We start from the raw sequence: 15,849 nt of genomic DNA, 5'->3' as shown, positions 1-15,849 counted from the left end.
TATGCAATGTCTAATCCCTGTAGAGAATTCCTTATCTCATATCACTCACAGCAGTTCTGCTTTTCTGCTAAGACTGCTCACACTGTCTTCTCATCCAGGCCTTTCAATACCTAGCCTCCCTTTAATTGACTGTACTTTGTGCATTTCACTTATTCTCAAGGGATCATTAGCTATCAGAAAAGGGTGATGAAATTTTTTTTTTTTTTCTGTACGCGGGCCTCTCACTGTTGTGGCCTCTCCCGTTGCGGAGCACAGGCTCCGGACGCGCAGGCTCAGCGGCCATAGCTCACGGGCCCAGCCGGTCTGTGGCATGTGGGATCCTCCCGGACCGGGGCATGAACCTGTGTCCCCTGCATCGGCAGGCGGACTCCCAACCACTGCGCCACCAGCGAAGCCCAGGTGATGAAATTTTAAACTTCATCTTAATATCTCTAAATAGGCATCACGATAGACTGGGAACCAATATTAAACCATGGCGTCTGGGGACATCATCTATAGGCTTCTAGTGCCTGGGCTGGAAGCCTCCACAGCACCCAGAACTACCCAGCTCTGTTAACAGAAAGAAAGAAGCTGCTATCTTGTTTAAGCCCCTGTTATTTTGGCCTTTATTATAGCTGAGCTTGAATTCCAACCAATATACACACTAAACATTATCTTAATCAAGTTTAGTTATTCAAGTAAATGCACATCAAAAACTTCTGCATTCTCATCATTATTTTCCTTCTCTTTTATCCTGTAGCTCAGCCTTATAAAAACTGTTCATGCTTGCTTAGCTAGCAGAGCTTCAGAAAAAGAGAGACTGTCTCTATCCTGCATAAAATGCAGTGGCCCATTAATAGCCTCATGTGATGGACAATAATACACTATTTTCATTCATTCTTTTTTCTAATATATCTTCAAGGAGAGGACTGAACTGACAATTAACAGTTACTATCAAGACCAGCACAGTTCTGCCTATTCTTGTCTTGGCCATTTCAGAAGACAAGAGATGTTTTCATGAGAGCAAGTCACTTAACTTCTCTGAGATTCAGTGTCGTCATTTATAAAATTTGGTGAATACTTTTCTTCCCAGGCTTGTTGTGAAGGTAAAATGAAGTACTCCAAAATATGTAAAAACTTCCTAGAGCAGTGTTTGACATAATAGGTGCCAATAAATATTAGCTGAATCTAAAGCTTAAATTATGTATTTTTAAAAATTAGTATAGAATACTATTTAAGGAATTCTAGAAGGTAAATAACAAATAGCCTCCAATAATTTTGTCCAAAATCAGATTGAGCTTCCTGAAAAGGGGAACTCTTGCTCTAATACAATAAAGTATCAAATGGTATGTGAGTGACTGAGGATTTACTGTACTTTTCAATATTACCCAAAAATTAAAGAGAAGAAGAGTATCATGAGCTCGGGAGGACTCTTACCATGAATAGGTTGGCTCTGGAAGTTTAAGATCAATGTCTCTCATATTATAATGTGTGTCATGTCATAACCTCTGCCAACCTGAGAGATCCTCTGAATGAAAACAAAGAGGGCATCCTTTTCTTAATTGATCTGTGATATTTCAAAAGATTGGATTAAGAAAACTGATGCAAAAAAGAAATATTTTTAGTTTTATGATGAATATAGAGGGAAAAAAAGATGTCAGCAAAGGGAATCAATGGAACAATAAATACCACCTGAAGTTTATCAAGTAAGCAAAACCTTATTGATATAGAAAGTTTCACAGACAAGGTTAAGTTGATTCCTTGGTACAAGGTAGCACTCATATCTTGCTCTTCTAATAGACTTTAAAGAGTTTCTGAAAATAACAATTTTTAAAAGGTGCTTACTCAAATTTCATTAACTTTATGTATCAGAATGGCCACATAAGTATTGTTATTGCTGCATGTTATGGCTCCCCAAAATTCATATGTTGAAACCCTAATACCCAATGTGATGACATTTAGAGATGGGGCCTTTGGGAAGTAATTAGGTCATGAGGGTGAAGCCTCCATGGTGGAATTAGTGCCCTTATGAGAAGAGACACAAAAGATCTAGTCATTTTTCTCCTCTCTCTCTCTCTCTCTCTCTCCCATACAGCAAAAAGTCTGCCTCTACAAACCAGGAAGAGAGCCCTACCAAGAACTGAATCTCCTAGCACCTTGATCTTGAACTTCCCAGCCTCCAGACTGTGAGAAATAACTGTTTGGTCTCTAAGCCATGGCAACCCAAACTGATTAAAACAAGTGTCTCACAGGTGCACACCCAAGATAATTGAATCTTGAAAGAATGGTAGAAGCCTGTTTCCAGGAAACTGTTCGTTAATGATGTTTATCATTTTCAGTCTTAAGAAGCAGGGTCAGGGTCCAGGAACGGGTCAGAGAGAGCAGAGGTTGATGGTATTGTAGCATTTCCTCTATCTGCCCATGCACAACCCCTTATGGGGAAATCTGTCTACTCATAGTGCGAAAGGAAGGGCCATCTTCTGGACATCAGTGCTTTAGATCATGTAGTCCAGTCTAGCCATAGCTGCTTAGACTAAAACAATCCCTTATGACCTGGCACAGCAAAAAGCAGTGTACATCAGATTCCCTCTATGGAATTTGAATGAATCAGTATCTAGGGACTGATCTCACATAGACGTAGGAGTAGAAACTAAAAGATGAGGAAGCAGAATTGAAGGAGAGGCCGTATCAGCCATGTGCAAGTCCAGTTATTAATTAACTGAGATTAAGCAGGTCAAACCTGCTGGTTGCTGACCAGAAAGAATCAGACACAGGGAGCGTAGCTCAATCCATTCAACCAAAATCTCCTTGAAGACAGGGACAGTATCTGCCTTGTTCATTACTCTTTCCCTAATATTGAGCACAGTTCATGGCTATTAAAACAATTAGTCACTGGGTACATATCATTTGAATGAAGAGTTAAGAGTGGATCACTAGCACAAGCCCTCTCCAGAAACACTGTCCAGCGTCTGGCACCAGAAACCTGCACGTGTTCATGAGATTCCTTCTCCCTCAACACAGCCTATGTCTTCTCATTATTCTTGAACCTCCAGCATTTCCCTTTATGGGAGCAAATTTGTCTGCTCCTTGATCATTGTAAACAAAAGTTTCAATATCAACTCTGTAGGAGAGGAAAGGAAGGAGGAAGAAAGGGAGAGAGATGGAGAGGAATGATAGTGGGAGGGAGAGGTGACAGGTAGGAGTTGAGGGTGGTAGAGAGAGACTACCCTTGATTTTTAAGCGCATCATTTTCTAGTGAGGTGTAAAAAAGAGCCTTCACAACTTCCCTACAGAGAGGTTTAGACTTTGGATGTGAGGCTAAAAGATGAAAGAACTGCAGCAAACAACCTATTCTAGCAAACTCGAGTTTGCTCAAGAGAAGTGATTAAACTTTGTCACTGCAACAGACTGACTATATCAAATAAAACAACCTCGTAGCTACCTCCCTGTAGATTGTTTGTACTATGTTCAATGGGAATGCATTGACTCCCATTCTCTTGTTTCATAGACAGAGTAAAGTGCCCCAGGAGGTTACTCTAGCGATCAAATATACTTCAATAATGCATTATCCTTCCCATAATAATTCCTTCTTAATTCCCTTCTTCTTCTTTATTACTAGAATGCATCTACTATTGTGTCTTTAAGAAAATCTAAACACATTTTTTTTCCTTGCACCTATGAAGAAAGTAGAGAATGATATAGAAGACAATGTCCCAGTCAACTTTGTTTTCATAAAACAATATATTCTCTTGAGCAACAAATATTTTTCAAGGTCTGATTCATTCCTAATCAACTGATATTAAAGTATCCTCATGTGACAGATAATGGGAAACTAATCCTTGGTTGAATACTAGCCCTGCGCATTTCACAAGGCAGATATAAGCCAGCCATACTTTCCTCATTAGCAGAAACATCAGGTGGCCAGTATCATCCCCATCTTCCTTCTAGTAGTTCCATGTATAAGGTACTATAGCAGTAGGATGATCTGACGGGTCAACGATAATATATAACGTTCATAAAGGGAGAGAGGGAAGGAATGAAAAATGAAATACTTACTTGGTCCTAGACCAATTGAAAATGCAGCAACATAAACAAGCAAGCTGGCCAAGGACAGCCATTTCAAAAAAGCTGGGACGTCCGCAGGGTCTGTGATGACCTGGTACTCAGTTTGGCTTAGTCCAGCATTCGATAAGGATGCCGAGGTCGTTTCTCCTCTCCTATCCAGGTCATTTCTCGTGGGCCTTAGCGAGTTTCTGCTGCGGGAAGCCATCCCTTTAAAGGATTCTCTAAGAGTGTCATTGCTGGCTGACAGGTTCCCTGGTCCATAGAGCACAGACTCATCCAAAGACTGGTTGATAGGACTATGGTTTCTGCAGATATTGGTAAAGTTCATATGGATGTTGAGATTCACGATGCCCATGGTTACCAACGAAGCTGCCATCACAGAGGAGCCGACGCAGAGGAGGGTTTTGCTCCCGACATGGTCTACAAGCAGGGTGGCCGGGATGGTGCTAAGGACCTTGACAACCCCAACACCTGTGGAGGCGAGGCTGGCTGCCTCGTTGCTTTGGAAGCCAACGGACTTCAAAACAGTGGATGCATAGAATAATATGTTTGGCTGACCAGTGATTTGTACAAAAAATACCAATGTTAAGCCTATCATGATTCGGGTCCTCATGTTGTCCTTTGAACGAAACAGATCCCCAAAACTGTACTGATATTCATCTTTCAGGGATGATTTGATCACAGTGAGTTCCTCCGTTGTATCGGAGATGGCTCTCAGCTTTCCGAGAACCTTGCTAGCAGCTTCCTCGTGTCCCTTCATCACCAGAAACCGAGGACTTGGAGGAAGAAAGTACATCGCAATCGCCTGCAAAACTCCCAAGGGAATAACAAGGCCGAACATGTATTTCCAGCCGTGGGAAACATTGGCAAACGCGTAGTTTGAAATGTAGGCAAAAAGGATGCCAATGACGATCATCAGCTCGTTCAGCGACACAAGAAGGCCTCTCTTGTGTTGGGGAGCAATTTCTGCGATGTAGACACACGTGGCGATGGAAGAGAGCGAAATGGAAACCCCAATAGCAATGCGTCCCGCTATGAGAGCCGCATAAGATAAACTGATGATCAAGACCAGGCTCCCAAGTCCAAGGAGGCAGGATGAAAGGATGATGGCGGCCCTTCTTCCGCACCTGTCAATCAGGACCCCTCCGATGAGAGAGGCCAGTAGGGCCCCGATGAGGAGGGAGCTCACAACCATTTCCTGCTCGTGGCAGGTCAGGGCTAACAAGGTTCTTATCTGCAGAAGAGCCCCAGAGATGAGCCCAAGTTCATACCCCACCAGGAAGCCGCTGACAGCAGCCGTGACAGATGACAGGAGAGTAAACATACCGCAACCTACGAGCAGAGAGAAGAAACAGGTCAGTTCTGAATTGTGTCTGATGGAGACTTAAGCTTGTCTAAGTACGTTTTTCATAGCACTGAGTATAAACACATATAATCATAGTCGAATAATACACTAACCAAAACATGATTAAAGAAGGAAAAATTCTTTTTCTTTCATTTTTGGGGAGGAGAGGGGTGGAGACATTTAGAAAGTTATTTCTACTATTTGTGATGTGATGTTGGTTTTCGTTTTGAGCAGACAGATATGCAAGATAAGCAGATGACAGATGATGAGGACTGAACAAACAAGAACATGGTTTCATTCCTGCCTTGGTGTTGGAAGAGAAATTCAGAGAGCGTGGCTCCTCGGGTCCCACTGTCTAAGCCAAACCCTTGAGGGCAGGACAGAGAGTGAAGCAGCCTCCGGAAGGGCCCCAGTCTTCCCAGCATGGAACCTGGGGCAAAATAAAGCACAGCCTCCAGGAAACCTGCCCTCTGGTCTCCTTGGCTGCAATCGGGCCACTGCTGGCTTTTGCTGAAACACATGAGGGTGTTGGGGGAGGCCAGGATGTGAGCGCCTCCATGAATTCATAGCTGGATCAGAAAGAAGGAGGCGGAAGTAGGTGCAGGGAAAGGACCCGACAGCATCCATCACTCACTCTGAGGAAGGAGGAAGGGGCATGGGACAGGGGGAAGAAGAACAAAAGGGGCTTTATATTGTTCCATTCTTGTAGGGTTCACATCTGAGGGAAAATGGTGAAATGTTAAAAGTCATTAATTTTCGGTGGTAGGTGCATAAGTGTTTGTTACATGTCTGTAACTTGTCATAACAGAAAGGATACAAAACAAAAAGACAAAGGCTTAGAGAAGAGGATCACAGGTCCAGGAAGCACTAGTTTCCAAGGCCGGAGCACAGAAAATCGCTCGTCCTGTTTTAGGAGCTATGAGATGCCAGGACGTCATGTCATGTACGGGGGCACAGCATGAGCTTGGGGAGGGAGGTGGGAGGGGGCATCAGTGAAAGTGGGTAGGTAGAGAGGGAACACTTCATGCAAGGCCTGGCAGGTCACAGTGACAACTTTTTATTGTATTCCCAATACAGTGGGGTCCATGCCCACTGACCAGTAAGAGGGAAGACACTCTGAGCTTCTTGCTGCTGTGTGGAGACTAGTTGTCAAAAGGCAAGACCGGTAGCAGGGGGTAGTTTGTCACCTTCGTCTTGACAAGAGACGGTGCCAGCTTGCATTTGGGTGTGAGGAGTGGAACTGATGACAAGCAGACAGATTCAAGAGTTAATTTGGAGGTAAAAACGATGACACTTGCTCGTGAATTGGTGTTGGAGGGTGAGGAAGTGGGTCAGAACCCAAGATGGCCCCCTGGTTTGAGCAGTCTGTTGGGTGGTTTTACAATATTCAGTACCCGGTATGCAGGCTTATGTACTATATGGGCCACAGGTGGACCTAGGGAAGAAGCAGAAGGGACCTGGCTATGGGCGGAGGTGAAAGGAGAAGGGGAAATCAGAAGTTCCATATTAGATTTACTAAAATGGTTTACTTGTTTTACCTGTAAGGTGTTCCGATTAAAATATCAGGTAGTGGATTGAGAATACGGATTTGGAACTGAAGAGGTAAGTCAAGGCTGGAGAGATGTATTTGGGATCCAGCAGTGTGTATTTGGTATTTACAGCTACAGGGACGGGAGAGATCACTTAGGGAGACAGAATAGAGGAACAAGAGAAGCAAGACGAGGACGAGGACCTAGGGAATGCCAACATTTAGAAGAGGAGGCAAAAGCAAAGGCAATGGAGAAGCAGCAGAATGAGATGTGTGTGAAATGGACTAGAAACGTGTGCTTGGACACAAAATTATCACAGGCTGAGCTAAGGCTGTTCAACTATGCCATTGCTGGAGTAGGAGGTGTGATTTAAAAATGCCATTTAGGGCTTCCCTGGTGGCGCAGTGGTTGAGAGTCCGCCTGCCGATGCAGGGGACGCGGGTTCGTGCCCCGGTCCGGGAAGATCCCACATGCCGCGGAGCGGCTGGGCCCGTGAGCCATGGCCACTGAGTCTGCGCGTCCAGAGCCTGTGCTCCGCAACGGGAGAGGCCACAACAGTGAGAGGCCCGCATATCGCAAAAAAAAAAAAAAAATGCCATTTAGCTTTGGTGAAAGGAGCAGGTCAGATAAAGGTGATCTGACATCGCCTCTCACCACAAGTATCCAAAGGTATTATTTTACATCTCTGGGATCCTGATGGCATGTGGAAAATGGGAGACTTCAAAAATAAAATTTAAAAAGCATCAAATATTTAGATGGAGGAGCAAATAAAAATGCAATAATTCACAATAAAATAAAGTTGATGTATGAGCATTGCAAATACAAACCATTAAATTGAAACTACATCAGCAATTTAACCAGCTAATCAGAAAACAAATATTTAACATCATTACACAGCAGGCATCTTCCTAGGTACTGGGAGATATCTATATATATGTACAGATATCTCTCTATATATGTATCACAATGAAACAAAACAGATGTGGTTCTCGCTCCCCAAGAAACTTAACATTCTAGTGATATCTCTATTTTCTATTATTTCTTATGTACTCTTTTAATTTTCACATGCAAAATGACTTTGGAGTACTTTCATGCTCTCAATTTCCACATATTCTTTTTTCTCACTTGATCTTAAAATCCTCAACAACAAATTCTTCTACCACAGGTGATCTGAGTCAGATTCTCACATTTGGATAAGAATATCACATTGCTCCGTATCTCTTCTTGTCGTCGTTCTTTACACCTAAGTTTGATGTGCTGATTAGGGTGTGTGCTCTGGTGGTTGGTCTCCAATATTCAGGTTGGAGAAATAAGCGACTCTGGAGAATGGGGCACTTGAGAGGCAGGTTGAGTGAGGCACCCCAGAAGCAGATTTAGAGGGACAGAGCGTGGCATGGGGTACTGAGTCAAGGACACGGGGGAAGAGATGTGAGAGCTGTGTGAGTAGCAGAAGACAGTTTTTGCCACCTTGTCCTTCTCCTTAGCCTTCCTTAGTTTCCCCGTTTTGTTGGATGGGAAATAGTGCCTCCCTAGAAAAAGAAAGACCACTTGAGATACAAGAGTTCCTTCCTTTGATGCTCTATTATCTTACTTTATTTTTATTTTTACTTTTTTAAAATAAATTTATTTATTTATTTATTTTTGGCTATGTTGGGTCTTTGTTGCTGCTCGCGGGCTTTCTCTAGTTGCAGTGATCCGGGGCTATTCTTCGTTGCGGTGCGCGGGCTTCCCATTGCGGTGGCTTCTCTCGTTGTGGAGCATGGATTCTAGGCACATGGGCTCAGTAGTTGTGGCTCGTGGGCTCTAGAGAGCAGGCTCAGTAGTTGTGGCACACGGGCTTAGTTGCTCCGTAGCATGTGGGATCTTCCCAGACCAGGGCTCGAACCCGTGTCCCCTGCATTGGCAGGTGGATTCTTAACCACTGCGCCACGAGGGAAGCCCTCTATTATCCTACTTTGGAGAGAGTCGAGGCCGTGGGTTAAGGAGGAAAGGGGATGGGGGGGAGGGGTGCAAGTCCCAAAGCCAGCTTCTTGTGGCCTTGGGGAAATATCCCCTGACAGAAGAGAGACCCAGCTTTTTCTTCTGCTTTCTGGACTTAACTTCATATGCCTAGTTCTTTTATCCAGGGTTCATAGGACACTGACAGACTGGGATGTGTGCAAAGGGTCTGGAAACCATCCTGGTTTGTCAGGATCAGACCCTCTTGAGACCCAGCAGCTAGCACTGAGTATAATTCTTTAGAGATATAATAAAATTGTCTCCATATGAATAAAAAATTCTCTTTACAAAATTACAAGTTTTTAAAAATTATATATCACAGTATTATCTATCTATCTAGGCAATTTGCCTTCAAAAGCTTATACAGTTGCACTAGGACATTCTATGACCCTATACTCACATAGGTTGGGGGGAGGATACCAACGCAGGTTGTATGCTACAGAATTAAGCTATGGTCTTTACTGACTGAATTTTATTTGAAGGATATATCTTCCCATTATATGCTTTAAGGGCTACTGACCCAAACTAGCTTCCCCACTCATCTCACGACTGCTGTTTATTACTGCTGAGGTTCCATTACAGTCCTCAGGCTGCCCATTCAGGATTTGGAATTCTAATTCAGTGTGGAAGGCTAGACCCTAGCGCTTCCAGGATCTCAACCGTGTGACACCTTAGGACTTCCACCATGGGAAATTTTCCTGCTGCTATTTTACCATATAAATAAAATGAAGAAAGACATAGAGTGGGTTTTTCTTTTTCTGTGTCTACGTTTTGGTTGATGATGATAGAAGCAGGATGCTATCCTCTGGATGCCAGAAAGTAGAGATGACGTTTCCAAGAAGTCTGACAGAGAATGGGAGGAACTAGAGAGGATGTCTGCCTAAACACGAATGGCAGAGTCTGGGGCAGCTGGGTGGACTGAGGAGAAGCAGCCAGCACTACAGGGGAGAGGAGGGTGAGGGATCATAATTAGAGCCTTTTCAATAAACATCCAGCCCTGAAGCCAGACCGCACTTGAAGTTCATGGTGAAGTTTAGCATTCCTGGCCATTTGGATCATGGTCTCGATCCACGAGGGCCCTTCTTTACATCCCAGTGTCCCCACAAAGATGCCATAGGGAATTCTCAGCCTTTTGTGGACATCACGGAAGTAGAAACTATCTAGAAACTTGCAAGTGGTACCCACAGGCTCCTGGGTCATGCCTACCCTCTGGGTCCGGCTGCTTTGTTAGACCAGCCGTGTTCCTTTTGATGCGATGATAATTCCTTAGTAAGATAATAAAGTAAAACTGTTCCTATTGAAGATGTGATCACAACTCAGAGGCTTTATGCAAATGAGCACTGAGACCCACATCCAGGGCACAAAGGACAGGCAAGCCCCACTGGCTAAGAGGCTGCAGCCGCTTTCACAATAGCTGCATTGTCTCCTGCTCACGGTGACTCAGACAGAACCACAACTTTAACAGGCAAGCACATGAAACACTCCATTTTTCACAATATTTGAGTTTCTGCCCGCTTTCTTCTTTCCTTTCTCCCCCATGTGCCTATTCTAGCGTAGGTACATAATGGACACACAGCAAACGCTTGCCAGAGGACTGAATCCTACAACAGACTGGAAAGCAGCGTGCACACACAGGTCTTTTTTCAGCAGGCAGCCAGGTCATTATACAGCTTGACCAACTGTGAAGGCGTCATACATTTCAAAGACCTCCTACTTCATGTTTTGCTCGAGAAAAACTTGCAGTGGCCCCCAAATGGCCTTGCATTTGTGTTCTCCTCTTTCTTTGTTCCTTCCCTCTGAATACCTTTAATCCCAACCCATCATTCAAGAGTCATTTCAAGTGCCACCTCCCCCATGATGACTACCCTGCTCTGCCATCTTCTGCTGTCCCACCCCAGCCCCTCTGCACTCCTGCTGTGCACAGAATGTAGGGTTTCAGATATATGAAGGCATACTGCTGTCACTCATTTATTGACCTGTTTGTCTTCCCCTCTTACACAGAAAGACCTTGAAGGCAAGACCCCACTTTCTTTTTTTTTTATTATTTTTATTTATTTATTTGGTTGCGCTGGGTCTCAGTTGTTGCAGGCGGGCTCCTTAGTTGCAGCTCTAGGGCTCCTTAGTTGTGGCATGTGAACTCTTAATTGCAGCATGCATATGGGATCTAGTTCCCTGACCAGGGATCGAACCCAGGTCCCCTGTATTGGGAGCATGGAGTTTTAACCACTGCACCACCAAGGAAGTCCCCAAACCCTGCTTTCTTTACGTCTGTATTCTTACCTCTAGTCTTTGGCACAAGGTCAATCCTCAATAAATATCTGTTGAGTGAATAAATAAATGAATGAATTGGCAAATGCCAATCCTTGGTCCTCTCTTCCCCATGGTTGGTCAACAGACTAAGGTTAATACCTAGTATGACTTAAGGGTTAGCACCTGGAACTTTATATTTACATAAATGCTTAGCATCTGAACAACATGCAATCAGTATTTCTATAGCGCTTGCAGCACTGTTATTAGCCAGTTAATGTGGCACCATTTGCAGGGACTCTAAAGTGTTCCACTGTCACTCGTATATTTATGTTTTATTTAATGTCAGCCCCATGCACAGGCTTGTTCACTAGTCACTCAGATTCCATGTTTAGCAGTCTCCTTTCTGGGGACCCAGTTTTCGTGTCCCAACAACAGTCTTCAGGCACAATTCTCAGGCCTTCTGCACCACTGGTTGTTTCTGGAAAATGCCTGCCCTTTCCCAGACTTGTGTTTCTCTTCATGCTGTTGTCCCTCATTTACAGCACATGGCACATCTGGCCTCCCTCCTTCACAGCCTAGGGAAACCTGAGTCTCTGAAGATCCGGCTCAAATATCCCCCCTCTACAAAATCTTCCAGACTGCCTCTCTGTGGTTAGCATTAATCTCTCTTCTCTCTTCTGCCTTTGTGTCCAGGGCCTTACAGCACTCTGGGTTAGTCTGTCTCCTGCTTAGATTGGGAGTCCCTTGAGAGTAGAGTCTGTATGGGGGGGTCCACACAGGACCTGATGCCAGAGCTCTGCAGAGGCTATTGGATGCCCGGGAAGGAGAGCGCTGGCTTAATCAGATAGCTCCCTTGTTCAGAGGGTGAGAGGAGAGTGTGGTGTTGTGGTATGGTGTTTCCAACAGCTGTCAAAAGTTCCAGATGCTGCCTCTTGGCCTTGGACCATGTGTGGTGCTCCCTGTGATGGTAAATATTGGGCACTATCCTTTATCTAACCACCCTCCCCCCACCTCTCTCCGTACCCCCATCCTCTCTTTAACATGCAATGGAACTCAGAACAACAGAAAATGTGGCCTTCCTCTATACCTACTATTTGGACTTTCTAGGACAAAAAAGTAGGAACTTTACTTTCTTTCCTTTTATTTTTCCAACCCCAGGTAGTACTTTCACAGACACACTTTTCTGAAACTAATCTTCTCCAAATTCTGTTGACTGGGGAGGTATAAAGAGGGGGCGTAAGGACACTTCCCTGCATTTTGCTCTGTTGTTAACACTCCTTTTCTGCCTGATTCCTTGTAGGACTTTCATTCTTTTCTTTCTTTCCTTCCTCTCTTTCATCTTTCCTTCAATTTGAAACTTGCACCAGGACAAGTCAGAGTACTTGTTTCTTCTAAATTTTTTTTGCTACTGGTTGAGTTCTCCTACTCAGAAAAGATTTCCTCTAGTATTTTGAGGGGTTTTTCCTTCCCATTTGTTTTGGAATAATAATTTATATGTTAGCTAGATATATTCATTTCCTCATCTCTATCTTATTGTTCTTTTTATGTACATCCTAGAATAGCTTCTCTTATTTATCCTCTGAATCACAGAGTTCAGATAATAATTCTGCTCTTGCAGTTTTAGACTCTGACACTTTACACATCTCATATTAGGTCTATTAGCATCTCTGATCTCAGCTAGTTCCATCTTCACCTCAATTTACTCTTATCACCAGATGTTGTCGTGCATCTCTTTTTTCCACAGAGTCCACTTTTTTTTTTAATTATAGAGAACAGAAATCAGATGCTGTCCAAAATGTATTTGTTTCCTGTAAAGAGAAATCTTAAAATGCATGCTTTGCCTTTGTATTTAAAATGTGCCTGACAATAACCAGATTGCCACATTCTCTTTACCCAGCCCCCAAATCATTTATGATATTTTTGATGGCAGGAAACCAAAAACCTGCAAAACATGGGCATTTATTGTTTACTTTGTGAGAAGACCAAGTTGAATTTGGTGTCTACAAGGATTCACACTCTATGAATCCTTCTGTTCCTGCCTCCTCAGAGGGTTGGCTTTTGTCCCCAATCTGTCACCATATGTGCAAGGTGGCTGTCACAGCTCTAGATATTAGACGCTTTCACAACCAGACTCAAAGGCAGCAGACAATGGAAGAAGGCTTAGGGCAAGGGGTTATTCCCATGTGCCTCTTTCCTTTTATCAGGGAAGGAACTTTTCAGAAGCACCTTGGAAAATGATGGGGTTCAGGACATGCTACCCCAAAATACAACCCCTTGGCATATTGAATATTTTAAGCTGAAGGAATTTGAGAAAATGCCAGTTACAGGAAGGTGGCTCTAGCCTTCCCCCTGCCCTTCCCCCCGAAGCAGGTCATAAAACCCTCATGTGAGAGGTGCTCTCTGTTATACCCAGAGGAAAAGAACATCCTTATCTCAGAAGACAAAGGGGCACCAAGAAGAATTCAAACAAACAGGCTTGCTAAGTTTCCCCTGGCTCACTACACTTACCTCATACTCCTTGACCTGTCATATTTTCATGACTGTCCACTGTTCATCAAATCTAGCATAAAAATACTCAGGCTTAGTCATGTCTTTGAGTCTTTATTTCCTTATGAAGGTTTCCATGTCACATAAAACTTATATTAAATAAATATGGATGCTTTTCTGTTAGTCTTTGTCAGTTTAATTTTCGGACTCAGCCACAGGCCCTAAAAAGGTTGAGGAAAACTTTTTCCTCCCCTACAAAGACTTGCCCTAGTGTCTCGTTGACCAGAACTAGTGAGTTCCACAGTCAAACTTGGCTGCAAGAGAGACTAAGTGAGTATCTGAATCTTCTAGTTCTCCAGATGGGAAAGACCAAGAAATAAGAAGGAAGTTGGAAAAGCTGTTGGGTTTTCAGTGTCTGACACACCTTAGTCTAGCCACCCAGCTACAGTTGGAAACTCTCGTAGTTAGACTTGAAGGAGCAGTTGATGTGCACAGCTGCTAGCCAAATTTCTGATGTCTGGAAGTTATTTTTCTGGAGTGACCCCACTGGACTGAGAAAGGAATTTTTTTTCTTCCACTTTTTGGTCCCCTGACTATGAACAGACTCTCATTTTTTGCTTGTCATAAACAATACATGCAAAATTACAACTTCTAGAATGTACCATTCCAGCGGCTCATTTGGACTTTGTCTCTTCTTAACACTGATTTCACATTCTAGAATGCAACGAGCCAGTCAGAGTTGCTGAAATCTTGAAAATTGTAGCCCTTGAGAGATATAGAAAGAGAAGTGATGGTGACAGGATAGAGTGGGAGGAATTGGACTATGGAGCAAAACCTTCTGACCCTCCGAAAAAGCAGCTCCGGGGGAGTCTGTGGAGATGTCATCCTTTGATTGATGAAAATTCTCTCATTAGGGGTGCTGAGTGAGAGTTTGTGGAGAGCTAAAATATTACCGCCCTAGTTTATACATTAGGTCGATATTTGCATTTTATTTAGGGATAAGTTCTAACTCATTGATGAATATATCTGGCTTTAATTCTATTGTAATTTTGCATCTCTTTTCATCTTTTCAAGGGGATTTTCAATAGATAGTTAAGAGGGGGTGAATCTGGAGAACAAACCAGCAGCCATTTTACCCAGAGGCCTCTGATGTCTCCAGAGATTTTCAGCGTGTGTGAGTTGCGGTGAGCGAGGGACTTTTGAAAATTGGCAAAGTCTTCAGAAAGGATCCTCATCCCATCAATGATTATTAAACATTGGGAAAAATAGTAACATACATATTTGTACTTCAAGATTTCATACATATGTAGATGTGACTGAAAAAAAAGGTCTTAATTCAAAGTGCGAGTGAATGCAGAGTAGCTTTCTGTCATTCTATATTTTCTAATCAATAAATATAAAACTGTGAAAACCATTATGTGAGAATTTGAAGTTGTTTTTCTATTTAAAAAGGAGTCTAGGACTTCCCTGATGGCGCAGTGGTTAAGAATCCACCTACCAATGCAGGGAACACCGGTTCAAGCCCTGGTCTGGGAAGATCCCACATGCCACAGAGCAACTAAGCCCGTGCACCACAACTACTGAGCCTGTGCTCTAGAGTCCACGAGCCACAACTACTGAGCCCACGTGCCACAACTGCTGAAGCCTGCATGCCTAGAGCCCGTGCTCCGCAACAAGAGAAGCCACCGCAATGAGAAGCCCGCACACTGCAACAAAGAGTAGCCCCCGCTTGCCGCAACTAGAGAAAGCCCGCGTGCAGGAACGAAGACCCAATGCAGCCAAAAATAAAAATTAATTAATTAATTGATTAAAATAAATAAATAAAGGAGTCCAGGTTTTTCAATTTAAAAAAGGAGTCCAGGTACTCAAAAATGGTTGAGAATCACCCTCAGTGCTTTAAAAATTCTTTAGTTAAGGAAATGAAATGCAGAAAAAATAATATTGTAAAGCCTGTGGATGTAAAGTTCTTAGGAAGAGCACTTTATTTACTAAAAATGAATACCTAGAGGGCCACCTCAGGGCCAAGAGGAAAGCCCGTGCGTCATGTTGGTAATACAGTGGTGGGCTATGGGAAAGAGAGGGAGAACAGGAGAAAAGGCCAAGAAGCAAGAATTTTCGTGTGTGTGTGTGTGTGTGTGTGTGTGTGTGTGTGTGTGTGTGTGAGAGGGAGAGAGAGAGAGAGAGAGAGAGAGAGAG

The 15,849-nt window shown here is 43.4% G+C and overlaps 1 protein-coding gene across 1 annotated transcript in view; it reads right to left on the bottom strand.

Moving 5' to 3' along the window:
• SLC2A12 (solute carrier family 2 member 12) overlaps positions 1–15,849 on the bottom strand; it is a 56,799-nt gene that overhangs the window by 31,561 nt on the left and 9,389 nt on the right. The window contains exon 2 of the mRNA XM_027086024.1: positions 4,036–5,376. Within this exon, the coding sequence (XP_026941825.1) occupies positions 4,036–5,376 (1,341 nt within the window). The remainder of the gene's footprint in view (positions 1–4,035; positions 5,377–15,849) is intronic.

The sequence above is a fragment of the Aethalodelphis obliquidens genome, unplaced genomic scaffold, assembly GCF_003676395.1.
Source record: "Aethalodelphis obliquidens isolate GAN/ISIS:26980383/991018 unplaced genomic scaffold, ASM367639v1 scaffold3, whole genome shotgun sequence".
Classification (NCBI taxonomy): domain Eukaryota; kingdom Metazoa; phylum Chordata; class Mammalia; order Artiodactyla; family Delphinidae; genus Aethalodelphis; species Aethalodelphis obliquidens.
The sequence above is the reverse complement of the archived record's forward strand: the minus strand, read 5'-3'. Positions and strand labels throughout refer to the sequence as shown.